At 43.2% G+C, this 19,371-nt stretch overlaps 1 protein-coding gene and 1 pseudogene across 2 annotated transcripts in view; one reads left to right on the top strand and one right to left on the bottom strand.

Moving 5' to 3' along the window:
• The window catches only part of LOC148038445 (folylpolyglutamate synthase-like), a 157,983-nt gene that overhangs the window by 56,254 nt on the left and 82,358 nt on the right, over window positions 1-19,371 (top strand). For both annotated transcript variants that reach the window (XM_087672168.1, XM_087672161.1), the window contains exon 4: window positions 13,686-13,746. In XM_087672168.1, coding sequence (XP_087528294.1) covers window positions 13,686-13,746 — 61 coding nt within the window. The remainder of the gene's footprint in view (window positions 1-13,685; window positions 13,747-19,371) is intronic.
• Window positions 4,316-5,217, bottom strand: LOC148038446 (uncharacterized; annotated as a pseudogene).

Here is a 19,371-nt window from a genome sequence, read left to right as displayed (position 1 = left end):
TACAGCGGTGGAGTCCTCGCTCACCCCATTCGATTGGGTTTTTGTGCGACCAAAATACCCCGCACCGCCACAGTTGCATATGAAGATCTTGTTTCACTTCTTCAGATTCTGGGGATGCTAGCACAATTGGACCACTCAGAATGCCTTTCTTTTTGATTCCGCCTCTAATGTACCGAAATACATTGCCCGGCTTAAAGGTCTCTTGCATTGGCAGATAGATCTCATTCGACACTCGGACTTGCTCCCTCGGGAGGACTTGCTTACCTGGCATATGGCAATTTCCTCTGCGTCTTTGCCATCGCTTGTGTAACTTTTGTGTGGCTTAGTACTGGGTTCTTACACGTCGGCTTAGAGCCCTCGTGTATCTTATAATCATGAAAACTTGTACTCTTTTTTCGTAATTAATACAATTACCTTTTACGAAAAAAAAAAAAAAGAGAGATTGACATGCATTTGGCGAGAAGTGGTTGGTTTCTCGCTAAGCCCTTTTGATTGGGTTTTTGCACGGCCCAAATACCCCACACTGGCACAGTCGCATATGAAGATCTTGTTTCACTTTCTTAGATACTGGGGCTGTTGGCACAATTGGACCATTCGGAATGCTTTTCTTTTTTATTCGGCCTCTAATGTTCAGGGATATATTGCTAGGCTTAAAGGTCTCTTGCATTGGCAGATAGATCTCATTTGGCACTCTGACTTACTCCCTTGGGAGGACTTACTTCCCTGGCATATGGCAATTTCCTTTGCGTCTTTGCCATGACTTTTGTAACTCTTTTGTTGATTAGTACTTTATAGATATAACATCCATTACGAAAAAAAAAGAGATTGACATGCATGGGAGGCCAAACTGGACCTATGGGACATAAGACTCCTCCATTTACATTCCTCTTTGGCTCATCACCATATAGGCAAAAGTCAAATTAAAAAAAAAAGAAAATTTTGAGATCCTACAGAGCTCTTATGACTCATAAGAGTTGCCACTACATTACAAATGATCCATTAGCCAAGAGAGATGAAAACTAAAGACTTGCCACTTTGTCAAGGGCTTTCACAAGGAATTCTCTAATGATAGCTTTCCCTCCTCTGTAAACTGCCCACTTCCCTCCCTTCTTGGCTTCTCTAAATTTGCTAAGTTCTACAGCTTTATTCTTGAGTTGGAGTGGTGTTAGCTCATCCGATATCCACATTGATGTCCCTGCTAATGACTTGGTCTGCATCATGACCTTTATAATACATGTTACATTAATAAATGTAACTTATTGGGAAACAAGCGTGAGAGATGACCAGGTAATGACAATTGGTAGAGGGAGTCACGATGGGGTCCCACTCCAGCATCTTCGTGAGTGTGGTTGGGTGGAGAGAGAAATTTTTCTCGAGCTCGTTTCCCTAGAGCTGAGTGGGGGCATCGGCAGAAGATAAAAAGACAGTCCCGTATGTAATATTGGTATCAGAGCGACTTTGATCACGTCCTGTGTTGGCGACTGCAATTGGGCCATGCCAAGCGCATCTTCTCGTGTTGGCGACTGTAGTCGGGCCACGCCAATCGAACCGTTGATGCCGTGCCGTTTTCAAGTCGGGCCACATTCTGCCGAAACGATCACGTCCCGCCGAAACGATTACGCCCCATTTCTAGCCGTTCTGGCCACGTCCTGCGTCAATAATTATAACTCTGGCCACGGCCTTGTTCCCACGCGACCTAGCTGTGATGTTTAATCACACCCTTACCCAACACTCGTGCTAACAAGCTTTGTTCCCACGCGACCTGCACACAACCACTACAGATCGGAGGTAAGTCGCAGTGTTCCTCACGTTCTTTCTACCACTGAGCTGTAAAAGCCATCGACATCTATGCTATCTTTGTAATCAAGGAAGTACCCCACCTTTGTCTGCAAATTTCTTATATTTTCTTTCCAATTCCAGTGTATTAATGGGAAAAAAAGAGAGAGAGGGGCAACGGAAGGCTTTAGTTCCGGGGACCACCCTAAGGTGGATCCCCATGAAACTAAAATGCAAGAAGAACACTGGGAAGAATTTTTTGCTACACGAGAACAATTTGATGATCTAACGGCTCGTGTGCAAGCACGGGGGGTTCAAATGGAGTTGCTAACTCAAACACTCACCAAAATAAAATCCCAATTAGCTTTATTACTAGAAAGGGATAAAGGTAAGGTATAGACCTCAAATATTCCATCTTCATCAAAAGATGTAGATGTGACTATGCGAGATCCTAGGGAACCCCACCAAAAGCTGAGGGATAACCCAGTGTTAAAAGATATGAAACCCCCTCAGTTTCATGGGGAGGAAAAAGATAGAAATAAAAATACTATCTTTAACTTCCTCCAAAAATGGGAAGATTTGCACAAACTTAAGAATACTCCACCACATCTCCAAGCACTGGAGGCCAGTCTAACCTTGGGGCCAACAGCATATAAATGGTGGAGAACTTTAAAGGAGACAAATAAAATACTTGAAACTTGGGCTCAATTTGAATCGGTCTTTTTGAAAGAATTCCTTTCTAAAAATGAAATGGAAAGAAATTGGGAAGATTGGGATTTTGCTAGACAAAAGGGATGACCTTTGCTGACATATCTCGAGGAGTATCGTGAGATAATCCTCAAATTGGAAGGAATAGATGAATTTCAAAAGACAAGAGGATTCACAAGGGGACTAGATAAGGCCTGTAAAAAGGACCACGTGCCCCACTGTAGTGGAGGCTATTCACATTCCAGGATGCAAGGTGTAAGCTCATGGGAAACCTGTGACTGACCGAACAGGCATTTGTTCGGTGTGGAGGTTGCTAATGAAGAGGAGAAGCTATGAGGCATGCAAGTACGCTTTACAGCCGGTCTAGATGGCGAACCCCAATCCCCCATGGTGGCCCTCGGCTGGACCATAGGGTTGATAGATGTTCCAAGTGGTACTATCAATGCATTTATCAGCCATGGTGAGAGTGGGGACTTTGTGCATTGGTAGAAACCGGCAGCCTATGCCAAGGGCCACTCAATCACATCCCTCAGAGCTCTCCACTGTGGAGAGGCTCGAAAGATAATGCTCAGATGAGGGACCTCGGCACCGACCCACCAGTTAATATCCATCATGCAACCAAGCCACTGCTCTACAAACAATGCTAGTGCTTATTCTCCCATCCACTGGGAGGTGTAGTCCTCCACCTGACTCTTCAACTCTTCCTCTATCTATATCGTTGTCCACTCCCCTGAGTAAGAGAACTGAAGAAAAAAGGCGTAGTTTGGTCTATCCGATGGTGCTAGTAAATGGACCTTGCCCCTCCTTGACTTACGAACCACGAAGATCCCCACCTCTAGAGGTAGTGGAAACTCTCCGCGCTGCGCAACTCTCAAGTAGGACCATGGGCCACTACGGAAGAACTCCTGTGGCAACAAGTGTACCTGTCTCGGGAAAGTGTGACGGGCAACGAGGGTGGATGAGCTGGTGGCTGTATAAAAGGGAAGGACTGTTGGTGCGAGGAGGATGTAGGCGTGTGTGGCTTATCACTGCCTATGGGAGAAGGAGAGGAGGGTCTGGGGGGGATCACCTGAACCAGGTGCGGATCAGAGGGGGTGCTCGGTACGGGGGGTGGGGATGATCGAGGGATGGACATGGGGGGGGGGGTGCGCGGGGGGGCCTCACCCACCTGCTCCCTGCTATGGAGGCTGGATCTGAGACACTGGTTGCACCCCCTGCCGTTTCCCTCTCTATCGTCTCTAGACCCGTGTGAAGCGTCAGCGTGCGCCTGCGGACCTGTCAACAGAACCACCTTGGCTCCGAAAGGCGTGCAACCTGCTACCTGGTGCCCAAAGTCGTAGCAACGTTGAGTATGCTGATCTGATGGTCTGATGTAATAGCATGTAAGAGATACAATGAGAATGTTGACCTAATGGTCTCTTGTAAATATTTACTATTTAATTCAATTATCTTCACGAAAAAAAGAGAGAGAGAGATGAAATGATATATTAACATCTACAAAAGGCCAAAATGACCTATGAGACCATGAGTTACAATCATGTGTATGATGGTACCACTGTCTGGGCAAAATATGTAGCACAAAGCAAAATAAGAAAGGAAACTAACTATGACTATGTGTAAAACAATGAGCTCCAAATGGTACAATCTCATGTGGGTATGGAGGGCCTAGCTCTAGCCCGAGCAATAATCCCCTGTATCGGCCTATGAAGGTGTCGTCGGTGTCTGTGTCGAGGCCTAGGACGTCTGGATATCGGCTAAGCTGAACTGCTCGATCAATCAGTATTCCTTGTCTGTGTGTGGACTGTAGTGGTGAGAGAGGCTCTCGTGTGCACTATGGTTGTAACTGTATTGAAGTCTTTTGAGTCTCCTTTGCAAAGAAGTCTGTGAGTTGCCTCTGTGGGGGGTCTCGGTGTCGTGGAGCAGCTGTACTCTTGAGGCGTAGGTCACGAAGCCGTCGTATCTCAAGAAGAAAGAGGTCAAGGCATCGCTGATCAGTAAAATCCATGATTCTGGATAGTGGTCCAAATCCGTCTCTAAAGAGACAGTGGAAACGATCACGGACCTCATAATACGCTGGGCAGCGGCAGATATAATGCTCCCATGTCTTTGGCTCTAATCGACATATTTGGCATATGCACTCCTCTGATGGGATGGATCTATATCTGCCAGTCTTAATCTCTAGTTGATGTGAGGAGGTGCGCAACTGGCCATTAGTACATCTGATCCCATGGGAAAGGTGGGTGTTCATGTATCTCGGGCGAGCAATAAATCCATTATCTGTAGTATGAAGGAAATGCTCACGGTAGAAAGCCATCTTTGTCCCTAGCTCCTGCCCTGGCATCAACCATGTCCGCCTGATATCCAACTGGGTAAAATCCATTTTGATGATCTTGCGAATCTCTAACTTGCTCAGATTAAGAGACGGTGCATCAAGGGAGTACTGGAAGGGGGTAACTTGTCCATGCTAAAGCCATGCAGCTCAAACCAGGCCGATATTTGTGCATACCAACATGAAGTATCACCCTCTCTAGCAAGCTGCTTGGAGGACTCAAGGGCCAACCATGCATACCTGTGTCTGGGTAAGTCCCATAGGCTATGTATGTATGTGACCGATCTTGTGAGGGCCTCTACCACAATTGATGTAGCTGCTAGTTTGGCTCTGATGATTTCATGTGGCACTGAGGCCTTACGTCTGATCATCTTGGATATCATGGACAAAAGGGGTTTCTCCATCGACCTCCACCCGTCATAAGTGCGCCCCCATATCTGTACTCCATAAAGTAGTGTGGATGTGACCAGTGTATCGAAGAGCCATAGCTTGGTGCGGGGTTCTTGGAATTGCACCTGTGAGCACATCCTCTCCAAACCACATAGTGTTGTGTATCTGCGAGTCAGTCTAGTGTCTGCTACCTCTCGCATAGAAAAGGTGGGCCCTGTGAATAAGACTCCCAGGTACGTATAAGAATGCACATACTCCAGCTCCTCAGATCCATATGTGAATTTAGGTGTTGATCTCCTGATCCACTGTGGTATGGGGAGAGAGAGAGAGAGAGAGAGAGAGAGAGAGTATCTTGACCTGATGGTTTGATGTAATAGAAAGTAAGAGATACAAGAAGAATGTTGACTTGATGGTCTGATGTAAATATTGACTATCTAATTCAATTATCTTGATGAAAAGAGAGAGAGAGAGAGAGAGAGAGAGAGAGTCAAAAGATGACGTACCAGCGAGACAGTAGGGTTTGCGTGGAGGAATACAGAGTGAACTCGGTAAACATTGAGAAGAGAGAAGTAACTCTAATGAATGGAATGATGAAGATCTGAATCATGGAGTGAATGTGATACAAGGGAACAAGAAAGATGATGAAGACAGCCGTGAACCACAAACCGCAATGTCCTCCTGAAGTGGTGTGAGGACGGTGGAGAAGCTGGAGAGAAGAGGTGATGGATTGAATGAATCAGCCGTGAAGAATGAGTGACAAAGGCAGCCTATAAATAGGCAAGAGACTGTCTAGGGTGGCGCTTGGAGGGAGGGCGTTGGCTGTCTAGGGTGGTGCCCAACTGTGGGAGCCCAGCTCCTTCTTGGGGTTGTGCATTGTGATACCCTTAACGCAAAACACAAATTGCATGTGAAGGGGTTCTCAACACCCCCTCTCAGACCCAAAAAGAGGAAGAAGAGAAGAGTGAGGTGGAGATGGAATGCTACATGCTGAAGAATGCTCATGCAGCATGTGCCACTTGGACAATGTCCCTTATGGGAAAATTATTCACTTACCCAAGTGCCCTAGTACAAAGATGATGAAAACATGCAATGCATAGGAGGAATGTCAGACTTTGTGTGGTGTCAAGAACCTTAAGGATATGCCCGTACTCGATCTCAGGAGTTGGCTCCATGCTGACCAAGTGACCAAGGCAAGAAAAAGAGGAGGAAGAAGATGTAGAGGATCCCTAAAATCCAAGATTTTCAACTGAAATGTAACTTGTAGTACAGAATAATAGACAGATTGAATTGGAGAACCTGAAACTCAACCTCGGGAGAGAAGCCACTAGCTCTGTGCATTCATGCAAGAAGGAATTCAAAGGTCTCGTCACCAAGTTGCGGCTGAACATTCGAGGCCCCAATCTAGGTAGATCCTTGAGATCGTGGGTATCAATAGGGAGATGACCGCTGGAAGGAAGCCACCCCATCCAAGGGTAGAAGAAGAAGGTAAAAGGCCTTTGCTAGGGTGTGCGAAGGATTGAGTGGTGGGTGGGGACTCCCTTTGAAACTGGAGGATTATGAGCCCCCCCTGAAGTCGCAATAGATGTAGATGCTCCCTCGGAGGGCAAAGAAAGATCAACCCCCTGTGAATCCCTCTCTGAGGTAGATAGGAAATCCAAAAACTCATTGATCACGGACTTCAAAATGTTTGAGGATGAAGGAAGTGTTGCCGGTCGTGTTGAAGAAGGTATTTGGGGTGGTGAAGAACTCCTAGAGATGGCCTCTTGAACTTGAGTAGGCGAGGGTGAAGGGTGGGGCTTAGATTGAGCAATGAGTAGGCAATAGTTGTTGCTTCTCAATGGAGCGGATCGGGAAGCCGAAGAAGAGGAAGGGGTCGAGTAGCCATTGTCTCTCGAAGGAGCGGATTGATGAGGAGAGGTATCGAACAATCATTGTCTCTCAATGGAGCGAACTGCAGAACCGCGGGCCGTGGTAGCTAGTGTACTCGAAAATAGGTGAGAGAAGATTGCCACTGGCATTGCGACGATCTCTAGGAGGTCGTAGCACCAATCGATTCTCCATGTGCTCAAAAGGACTTAGTGCACATCAGATGCGTCTTATTGCCTTGAGCATAGTACTCTGATAGCCGATGCAAAATGATCTTTGTGGCCCAGAAAGGAGAGGTGGCAAAGGTAGTGCTAGGTGGGAGATGCATATACTCCGAGGGGGTGGGGAGCAAAGGTCGAAGTCTGCAAGCATCGGTGGTGTGTCCGGTGATGCCACAATAGGAGCACCCAGTAGATTGGTCATCTGTTGGTAAAGAAGCCATGGGCATCAGTGTGCCTTGCTGAATAATGAAGAGGTCAACCACGAACCATGAACTGCAATGTCCGCCTCAAGGACTGGGAGGACAATGGAAGGGCTGGAAGTGAGCTGTGAGCTGTAGGGAGGAGTTGCTAGTTTCCAAGGAGGAGTCACCAACTGCAAACGTAGCCTGCAGCAGTGAGGGAGGAGCTGCCGGTTGTAGAATATCACCGCCAGTAGTTTGGCTGAGCTGCAAGTAGCAACTGCAAACGTAGCGTGCAGCGGTGAGGGAGGAGCCGCCGGTTGTAGAATATCACTGCCAGCAGTCTGGCTGAGCTGCGAGCAGCAGGGAGGAGCCGCCAACAATCAGGGAGGAGCCACCAGCTGTTAGGGATGAGCTGCCAATAGTAGGGAGGAGCTGCAAGCAGTCTGGCTGAGCCACCAACAGTAGAGAACAATCGCTAGCAGTAGGGAGGAGCTGCCAGTAGTCTAGGAGGTGCTGCCAAAAGCAGCGAGGAGCCGCCAGCTGATTGGGATGTGGAGGTGGCAGATGCAACCCTAAACAGAGGCTGGAAAATAGCAAATGCAGGAGGGAGCAATCGCTAGTTAGGATGTTGATGCTGCCGAAGAAGAAGAGAAGTGGATGCCGAAACCCACCACCTGTCTTTGCCTTCATTGGAGTGAAGGATCTTTGCCATTGTTTGAGCAGATCCAGCTTTGATACCATGTCAAAAGATGACGTAACAGCGAGACAGCAGGGCTTGCGGGGAGGAACACGGAGTGAACTCGATAAACACTGAGAAGAGAAGAGAAGAGAGAAGAAACTCTGATGAATGGAATGATGAATATCTGAATCATGGAGTGAATGTGATACAAGGGAACAAGGGTGCCATAGTGCAAGGAAGATGAGAAAGACAACCACGAACCACGAACCACAATGTCCTCCTGAAGGGGTGTGCGGGCCGTGGTGAGGCTGGAGAGAAGAGGTGACAGATTGAATGAATCAATTGTGAAGAATGAGTGACAGAGCCAGCCTATAAATAGGCAAGAGACTCTCTAGGGTGGCGCCTAGAGGGAGGGCACTAGCTGTGTAGGGTGGCGCTCCGTTTTGGGGCTGTCCAATGAGAAACCCTAAACGAAAAATGTGAAACCTTGAATGCAAAACGCAGAATGCAAACTGCATGTGAAGGGTTTCTCAACATGGGGGAGGGAGGGAGCCTTGTATGGATAGGCATGGCGAGCTCGACACGTTTTGGTGGTAGTGGCAACTTCCTTGTTTCTCCTCTTGTTTGTTGGTGTCTTGGAACAATTGCACCTTTGTTTACTCGCATTGTAGGATCAGAGCTTTCCCTGCTTCGTTATCAATTGACGCATCTTCTAACAATTAATAATTATTCGGGATCGAGACAAGATTCTGAGTAGGGTGTTTGTATAGTGATGGCACTTTGCTCTTCTTTTGCTGTGTATAGTGGAAGCGACCTATTTTTGACCTAGGGTGTGTGTACAGATAAGGTGTTAGTCTCAGTTTCACCTTCAGATTTGAGCTCCAATCGAGTGCAAATCTGCAGTTGTTATTGCAGACTTGCAGTTGTTATCTCAGACAGTGCTAGTCACGTATGCTATTTTGCATAGCACTTAGAAGGGAGAATTGGTTGAGTCGGATGGTGGCTCTTTGGCTGAGGATTCTCGTCAGTGACGGAAGGGGATGAGATGGGAAAATAGTGTAAGATGATGCTTGATGAACCGGTTTTGTGTGCTTTGGATTCGCCTCAGCAAGGTGTTCATGTTTCTTGCTCATTGGCTGATGAGTCTTTCCAGTTCATCCCAACAGTCTTATGTTTGATTATGTTCATGCTAATGAGGGTAAAGCGAGCTCTTTACCAGAAGGGGATCATGTGGTTGCAGTCATGGAAGCTGACCTAGTTTTATGGCGGATTGTTGTCTTTCATGAGAGGGCAGCGAGCTTTTATTTTATAGGTAGGACTCCTTTGATTGCTCGGATTCACGTTGTTGCAGTTCATGCTTGTGAGTGATGATGTGTCATGATGATGCTCTTGGGCAAGTGTAGGCTCCTCTCGTGGAAGAGATTTATGATGGACAGAAGGGATATGGAGCACAAACAACATGCTTTGGCAGGTTATTCTTATGTATATAAGGTTTATATAGTGTTTTTTAGTAGACAGGTTCCAGATAAATCTGGAGTTATCTTGGCTATTTGATATTCCTTGCAACCACCCTTGGTTTCTCAAGATGCTCATGGCGGATTTCTGATGCTCGAAATCATGTATGAGGGTGAGGTTTTGTGGCTGGTGGGCATGTATGCTCCTTCTACTGCTTGGGAATGCCATCAACTTTGGGATGACTTGCATTGTCTTTCCATGGCTCGGCAGGATTTTGTATGGGTGATTTTAATGCATGCATATCTACGGATCAGGCGACTTCACCTTACTTGGTCATGGATGGTCTTGAGCATCAGGCTTGGGATGTAATGGCAGCCGTGTCTTTCAAACAAGACATGTGGTCTCAGATGCATCCTTCATAGTCTAGATATACTTATCGCTCTCTTCAGCATCCATATACTTGGGCCAAACTTGATAGGTTATACATTCGTCGAAGATTCTTTTCTTTCAATAGTGATTGATATGTGGGTGGAGCGACATCATGCCTTGTTAGTTGACTATCCCTTGGTTTTGGAATTGACTCATAGGCCGGTTCATGCCTTTAAGGCTCTGCTTGCTTATTTGCCTTTGTGTTTCAATCAATCTTTTTTGCTACAAAATCAGTTTTTGGAGTGTATCCAGCAATAGATTGCTTCTTTTAGCTCGAGGGTTCCATTTGGGGGTATGGAAGCATGGGCTGTTTTTAGGGATACTGCACGTGAATTATCATGACAATATGGTATTCAACAGGCTTCTTCTTTTCGAGCTGAATTGTAGCATTCACAAACTTTTTTGGCTCACTTGTTGTCTCTGTATTAGTCAAGAGATACTAGTGATGACTTGGTTACATGCATTGAATGGTTAAAATGTAGAGTTCAACCTCTTCAAAAGGAGGAATATGCTAAATACAAATTGCTAACCCGAGTGAAAGCTTTGCATGATAATAACTGTCAATCTCATCAGTTCTTTGCTCATTTACGCCAAAAATACGCTTAGGAAAATATTGTGCGTTTGTTGGATGAGCAAGGTGATATGGTTACTGAACTTGTCTCCATTCAAATTTACATCGACTATTATAAATCTTTGTTGGGTCCACAGGAGATTATTTCTAATGCTGTTCTCTCTGCTCATCGATACATTTGTGACTTGGTTAGTAATTAGGTTAAGCTTGAATGGGTTGATTTGATAGAGGCTGATATATCAGAGGTTGAAGTGGAGGATGTGCTGTTTTACTTACCAAGTAGGAAAAGCCCTGACTGGGATGGGCTTCCTAATGTTTTCAGCCCATGTTGAGCAGCTTAAGGACCCATTAACTCGCTTGTGTCAGCAAGTCTGGAATTATGGTTTGATGCCTTCAAATTGGAAGATTGTAGTGATTTGGTTGTTGCCCAAGGTTCCTTCTCCGACTTACTTGAAACAATTGAGACCCATTTTTGTTATGGGTTCTTTGTATTAAATCTTTTCTAAAATCATTGCCAATAGATTGCAGAAAGTATTCCCACACTTGGTTCATCCACGTTAATATGGTTTCATTAAGGGATGAAATATCATGCATAACATTTCGAATGCTCAATTGGGGATTGGTTATGCCAAAGCCCCTGGCTAGTAAGTTGTTATGCTTCAGCTTGATCTTGAAAAGGTATTTGATCATGTTAGCTAGTCTTTCTAGTAATAGCTGATATCTACCATGGGCTTTGGTCCTCGCATGACTTCTTTTGTTGATACCATTAGTCAGGGTGCTGTGCCACGTATTGTACTTCATGGGGGGATCAGTGATGAAATTGCCTTGTCTTGTTCTCTCTGACAAGGCTGCCGTCTCAGTCCTTTGCTATTTGCCTTAGTCACTCACCTAATTTCTCTTTATCAGATAAGTCGGTTGATCAAGGCGAGATTGTTGGTTCCCAGTGGTGTGGATGCAGCTCCTCACACCTTGCTTGATTGGATGTCATCCCATATACATGATCGGTTTATGTTTTGGAAATCTCAAGGTTGGCCTCTTCATGTGAGACTTAAAGTTGCTCAATGTATCATGATTAGTATGGTCTCATTTTTTTCCGCCCTTACTTCCTTGGACTAGGAAGTCTCTTTTGGAACTGGTTCAGCCTATTTGCTTCATGTTGTGGAAAAAGAAAGGGAATCGTTTGGGCAAGGTGTGGATTTCTTGGCAGCATGTGACTACTCCTAAAAGGATGGAGGGAGCAACTTTATTGGATGTTAATTTGCATATGGTTGCTTTGAGATTGGCACTTTTGCAAGCTTTATGTGTGCAGAGTCATCACTAAATAGATATTGCAAAAATTTTCATTGAAAAGATTGGTACTCGTTTGTTCGCATAGTTATTCAAGTTTCTTGGTGGTATGTGCTGAATTCCATGATGCCTATTAAGGTCTCCCAGTCATTTCTTATTTCTCATTTGATGGCATCCTAGTAGGAGATTTTGCATTTCCTCGCAGTTTGGCACCCTCCTGATCTTCGTAAGGATGAAAATTTGCTGCAAGAGAAGTGTTGGCTAACTCTAGGTTGTTGGACTCGTCTGATAAAGACTTGCAGCTAGATAAGTTTAATCGGATGGCTCACTTGGGATTGCAGATAGTCCATGATGGTGTCATTCCTAGGCAGCCCCGTTTTTATTCTTTCTGGTGCATTTGTCAATACTTTCAGGTGCCTCGTGGCTATCAAGAGATTTGGTCGTCCTTATAGGAGTAGCTTTTGAGGTACTCTCCATGGCCTGCTTTATAGCTCTCATCTACTTCATGGGATTGGATGTTTGTGCTACCCATCTGTTGACCTCGGCCATCTGATGATAGATCTATTGACCAAGTGGGCATGGACGACGGGCTTTGCATCACTTGGTGGTTGTCTAGGGTGACTCCCCGGGAGTGGGACCACTAGAGCTGATTGGATGAGTTGGGCCAGGACAGGGCGGATGGGATGAGATGAATGGGGCAGGTTGACCCATCCATTGGATGGAACAACCCTGCCTTGTAGCAATGGACATTATTATCTATTGGGACCTAGGCAGGGGACAACTGCTTAATGTTTCACTACAAGATATAGTATGAGAAGATTTTGTCAGAAACTTGGAACTACTCTTGTGAAATATGGATTGGTGTGTTTGAGGCATGCTGATTGAATGCATGTGTTGCTGTGTCTACGATTTTTGAAAGCTGGATGACAGCTTATGGTTTGATGGTTTGCAACGTGCAAACGGTTTTGTGAAGTGTGATCGGTAATATTTCTTATTTATGGCTGGGTATGATGTTATTTAATAAATATTGAGATTCCTTGTATTGGGCAGGTATTTCATTGCTTTGGTTTAAAAGGAATGATGTGTAGCAGTTGCATATTACATCAATTTTGTGTGTGGCAGCAGTCCCATATGACATATCGATTTAGCCATTGGATAAATTTGGGCAACTCAATTACCAAACATGACACATGGTATATGCATGTCTCAAGAAGTGTTACATGAGCTTGTAAGATGAATTAGCTCCTTATCTATTGACTTTACAGTGATGGAAAATCACTCTTGTTTTATTCTCATCCTATCATGCACACTCATTGGTTGGAGCTCGGGGAAGCCATAGCCAGACAACAACTCAATTATTGCTTCTTCTTCCAGCTATTGACATCCATACCCATGACTACTTCAACATTGAGAGGTTTGATAACAGAGTTTCTCTGAGCTGCAAGTACTGTCATTGCAGAGTCTGATTGCATTGCATTGAATCTCTAGACCTACTTTGCCTTCTTCTTTGTGTCTCAGTCTTTTTTCTTTATATTGCAGATTGTATATTAATAATTAACTTTTTACAATGCACTTTACTTTTTTAAAACAACTTTGTATTGTCCACACACAACATTGATTTTAGGCGTTTTCATTTTTTGGCTAGTATTCTCAAATCATTGTGTTGACTTTTTAACAATTGAAGTGAATGAAAAGCAGGTTAAATGCCTATCTCAACTCTTGAATCCTGTTTGATTAATACCACTCTTTGTGGGAGGAAGCTTATTCAACTTGATGTGTTTGCTATTTGTAGAGCCAATGTTTCAAAGGAAGTTTTTGCCAAACATTTCTGGTGGTGTTGGGAGCGGCTGCAAGTATGTCTTTTGAACTTTCTTTTGCAACACATTTTGTATTGTGGCTGTGCGTGCTGCTAAAATAAAAGCAGTGCAAATTTCAAGTGCATTTGTGTTGCATCAAGTTAATTTATTGTTGCAATATTGTGAATCTCCATGGGAGTGATGTGTTAGTATGTGAGGCTACTTAGTATTCTTTTTTTCACTAAAGCCACTTCAAAGCAATTAATAGCTTAGGAGTTCCCCAATTATGAGAACTTGGAATATTGGCTGTTATGCCTTTCTGTTTAGGCTTTCTCCATCTACCCAAAATCTACTTTGTGCTACTGACCTCTTACTGTACAAGCTGTTCCTTATCACGCCTTTAGCTAGGATGGGATTTCTAGCTGGACTGGGCTTGCCTCCTATGCAATAGTTTTTAAATTATTGATCATCGGATAGTCCTCTGCTTCACAATTCTTGTACTGCTCGTTAGTGGTCAGCTCTCTTTGTTGATGTCTTCCGATATTTGTGCAATATGCCTTAGGAGAACTGTCTCTTGTCTTAAATTGCCTATGTACTATCCACCATAATTCTTAATTGCTAATTTGCTACCTATGTGCTATGTCCCAAAAAGTATCAAATCATATTTAAAATCGTACATAACTTCGGACGGGAGTGGCTTAATAGTGATAGTAACATGATCTAGAAAGCCTTGACAAGAGATATAGGAGCTCACAGCAGATTTTTATTGTGAAGTGTATGGCAAATGTCTACATTCCACAATATCATTACAACTAGAGATCTGAATGGAGAAGTCTACGTGCATCAACATGTTAAAGTGTGAAACTGATGAGGACACATACACATATCATATATAATGCCCAGCCCAATACATTATGGGTGTATCATATTGATATGTGCAACTTATTGTAGAGCGCATTACTTTTTTAAAGATCACAAGCTTTTTAGTTGCACTGGGCTTTGATCCCATGCTCTCTTTTGTGCAGCCAACATATGAGTGTTTAGTGGTATCATTTGTTACTATATTTTGGTAGTGATGTGTGTGGAAATACTTACGACCATCGGGCCACTTTTTTCCCTCACTAGGAGGCTTTTTCACTAGTTTTGTATATATGCCCATTCACTCTAGGACAAACTTAGTCTTGTAATTTTTTCTACTTTGATACTTCTTGATACACTTTTTGTGTTGTGTACTTATTCTTGCAATCCAAATTCAACATTTAGTATTAGAGTGGGCTTCAGCTTATTGGGAAGGTCGTGAACACCCTTTGCTTCATCTCCTCCGAGTTGGATGAGATTCAATAGCATTCACACGTTGAGTAATATGTGGGAAACTATCTAGAGCTTAGTATTGTTAGATATTTGATCAAGTTTATTTTGGGCCTCATTGTTTTGTGTAGCATTCTCGATAATGTTTATTTTTGTTGATAAGGTCTTTTATAGTCCACTTTATGCTATACTATATTGCAGATATTGGGTTTGTGCAGATTTTCCTCTATGCACAAGCTATGCATCAAGTGTAGTTAGTGGCCTTGGTTGACAATAATAATACAATTATGTATTCTATATATTAGCTGATTAGGAGTAGTTGAATGGAACCAATTATCCACTGTGGGCCTATACAATGTGTCATGTATTGGTTGCAAAAAGATCGTGTGTGCAAGAAATTGATGTATATCTTGTTGTGGCTATGGAGCTACAAGCACATAAAAAACAAGTGTTGTTAAGAATTTTGTATGTTCCAATTCTGCTAATGCTAGAGCATTAATACCTAATGTTGAGCGGATTCATTGGGATAGTAGAGATGGACAGTCTCATGGCTTGAGTGCTTTATTTGTGAAACAGACCTTGATCCCACACATTTGTTCATGCAAGACAACTAAAGATGCTTGGGATACACTTGTATATCTATATGAAGGAAGAAATAAGGCCCGTATTGCTTACTTGCATAAGTGATTAGAGAGTGAAGATATACATGAAAGTGACTCTAAGGACAATGTTTTGACAAAGATGAAAGATCTTAAGGAGCAATTAAATATGTAGATGAGATTTTGTCAAAGTGCTCTTAACAGTCTTCTTTATTCTTATTAGATATTTGTGTAAATGGTTTTCAGAATAGTCCAATTGAGGGCACCTTGTTTGCTTGACACGACTTTGATGTACTTCTAATCATTTTGGTTCATATTGATGACATGCTATTCATTGATACGAGAGATATCTTGTTGATTGTAGGGATGATTTGCATTTGGCTTTTGGCGTTTTAGATTTGGGCTTATTTCATCATTATTTGGGCGTTTAATCAAACACTGAATGTTGATTCATTATTGCAATAATTTGGTCTTGAGGACTCCTTTGATGTCTTTCCCTATTAACACATAGTTGGATGCTTAATTTATATATGTATTATGAGGCATGACATTTAGTGTGTCATCTCATAGATAAGGAGGTTTATGCATAGCCAAAGTACGAAGCATTGGTTGGTAGTGAAGTGTATCTTTCACTATTTTGAGTGATGCTCAACACCTTGGGTTGTTTTGTTCGAGGGGGGATTATTCCTGTTGGATTTACATGCTTTGATTGGATTGTTTGTTATGACACTCGTGTATTTACAATTGGTTTTTGCTTCATCCTTGGCAACTCATTTATCATGGTAGAGCAAGAAGTGGCCCATTGTGGCTAGTTCTAGTTGTGAAGTTGGACATATGGAAACTTTCATAACTATAGTTGAGTGTGTTTGGCTTAAATGCCTTTTGGTTGATTTGGGTGTTGTACAACAATTTGCCATCTCCATCTTCATTGACACAATGAAAGCGCATTGGTAGTTGTAGGATTTCCTCATTCACACAGAGAGAGAGAGAGAGAGAGAGAGAGAGAGAGAGAGGCTTGGTAGTTTTGGGGGGAGGGGAGGGGGGAGAGAAAAACAAAGAGAGGGGGAGAGAGAGAGAGGCTAGAAATTGCGTATTCATCTTGGAAGTTGGGGGAGAGTGTGAGAGAGGCTTGAAATTATGATAATAAACATAAGGCTTGGAAGTTGGAAGATATTGTATGGTCCAGTCTTCATGGGCAAAAATTACTCTATTTTTTGGTATGAATTGGTATGGATACATATGTTATGGTACGGTACGAACTATTGTAATGAACCAGTTTGTATGTGGAGTATGAATGCAGCTATGGCTCTATGCCCCGAATGATCCCTTGTCTAGACGTGGTTTGTGGGACAGAATGGGAGCTTGTAGACGAGGTTTGTTGATGGGAGATTTTAATATTAGTACTAATGCGTCGTAGTCTACCTCTGAGCATTCGGTGATGGATGCTCTTGAGAGTTGATTGCCATCAGCTTGCTTTGAATGTTCTTAAACAAGAACTTTGGTCTTAGCTAAGGCTCTGCCCATCGAATCCGAGATTCACTTTTCACTCAACACAACATATCACTACATTCTTTAGACTAGATGGTATCTATGTCAGGTATGATGATGTCTTCATGCCAAAGATCTTGGACATGAAAGTCTTGTAGAGCTACGCCTTGTGGGAGCATTTTCTTGTGCAATTTGAGATGCTTGCATAGTTGGTGGTTCCTTTTCTGTAGTTTTTGGGCAAGCTTCCATTGTGCTTCAAATTTTCTTATTTGAAGTCCCTTGTTTTCAATGGTTATAAGGGGCAACTACTTGACCGATTCATGCTTGATTTCCCATCAGGAGGAGCTCACTTCTTTGAGCAATTGATTAGTAATATAGAAAGGGTCACCCGCCAATATGACATCTATCATGTATCCCTTTGCAAACAACATCGACAGGTGGTAGACAAACTATTAGCCTTGGTGCGTTCATTGCTTCTTGAGTCCTTGGATGATACATTTTTTCCCTCACTTGCTATGTGATTGGTTGATCTTATCTAGTAGTTCCAATTGAGATCTTATTAGCAGGCTAAACAGAATCTTTAACTGACAATTTGCAAGATGCCTCCTGCCAATCTTATAATGTGCTTAATATGTAGAAATTTCTCTAAAGTCTTGGCTAATTGCCTCCATTAGTATCTCATTGCTATTGTGCACCCCAATCAGTATGGCTTCATTAAGGGTAGAAACATTTTGCATACTGTGTTGAATGTGCACATGGGAATTGACTATGCCAAGCACTCGAACCAGGAGGTGGTATCAATGCAGTTGGATTTAGACAAAGGTTTTGATTATTTGGATTGGTCCTTTCTTGCAGAATTGATGCATACTATGGGTTTTGGGCCATGTATGTCTCAATTGATCTATGACATCAGTGCTAATGCTTCTTGTAGGATTATTTTAGATGGTGGTGTTAGTGACCCCTTCTTCCTTGTACACTTGGTCTGACAGGGCTGTTAATTGAGACCTTTGTTTTTTTCCTTGGCAACGTATCTGATGCTCATCATGTTATCCCATATGGTGAGCACTATGCAATTGGCAGGTTTATCCCTTTCTTTTGGACAACATTTTGTTGCATAGTTGTTGCTGGCAGATGACACCTTTATGATCTTGCATGCAGAGAAGGACAATCTTCACAAGGCATTGGATGTTTGGACACTGTCTGGGCATGCTTGTGGTATCCATGTTAATGCTACAAAATCATCCCTCATCAGCTAGATTGAATCTGACATCTAGTCCTTGGGATGGCAGGGGTGGTGGTACTCCATTGTCGCTAGTAGATGACACCTTAGTGATCTTGCATGCAGAGAAGGACAATCTTCACAAGGCATTGGATGTTTGGACACTGTTTAGGCATGCTTTTGGTCTCCATGTTAATGTTGCAAAATCATCTCTCATCAGCTTGATTGAATTTGACATCTAGTCCTTGGGATGGTAGGGGTGGTGGTGCTTCGTGGCAATGTTGTCAAGACACTTGGAATATCCTTGGGTGTTGATGATCAATCAAAATACTTGCTGGAATTGATCTCCTAAAAAATGGAGGCAAAATTTATCTATTGGATAACAAAAGCATAGCCCTTTCATGTATGCCTCAAAGTAGCCTAGGCCATCATGCTACCAATGCTTACCTACTTTTTACCACTTCTGCCTTGGAACATCGCTTCTTTGAATGCACTTACCAACCATATTTATTTTATGTTGTGGAAAAAGGATGCCTTGCATGCAAGTATCTCTTGGATTTCTTGAAGCTATATTTGCACCCCGAAAAGCATGGGTGGTGGGGTGATTTTGGATGTATAGACCCATATGGTGTCAAGAATTACGGATCTAGAGCTAGTTGGCTATGGTGGATGCAAATCATAGAACCGATACATGATAAAGAGAAGAGATTGTAACTCAAGTGAATTAGGTTACAAGATAGATTAGCTTGGACTCATAAACACAATCTTGAGTGACTCAAGCTGAAAGTGCCAGTACATTGAAATGAGTGTCAAGTACATGTCTTTATAGCTTTTTGGATAGTACCACTGTACCTTATTGTACTTATGGGATTTAGGACATCTCTTCCTAGAGCATACATCATTTGTCATTTCTCAACACCCCCCATCAAAAGATGAGTCTCTACCCTTGCTGGCATTTGCCCTCTCTACATGATGACATGGCCCGGGAGACTAGCTCTTTGGCAACCTAGTCAAGTTAAGGCTTGAAACTTTACATTTTTGGTGGGGTTTTTACAATATCCACTATGG

The sequence above is a fragment of the Lygodium microphyllum genome, chromosome 3 (assembly GCF_053477565.2).
Source record: "Lygodium microphyllum isolate KBCC chromosome 3, Lygodium_microphyllum_v1.1.10, whole genome shotgun sequence".
NCBI lineage: Eukaryota > Viridiplantae > Streptophyta > Polypodiopsida > Schizaeales > Lygodiaceae > Lygodium > Lygodium microphyllum.
The sequence above is the reverse complement of the archived record's forward strand: the minus strand, read 5'-3'. Positions and strand labels throughout refer to the sequence as shown.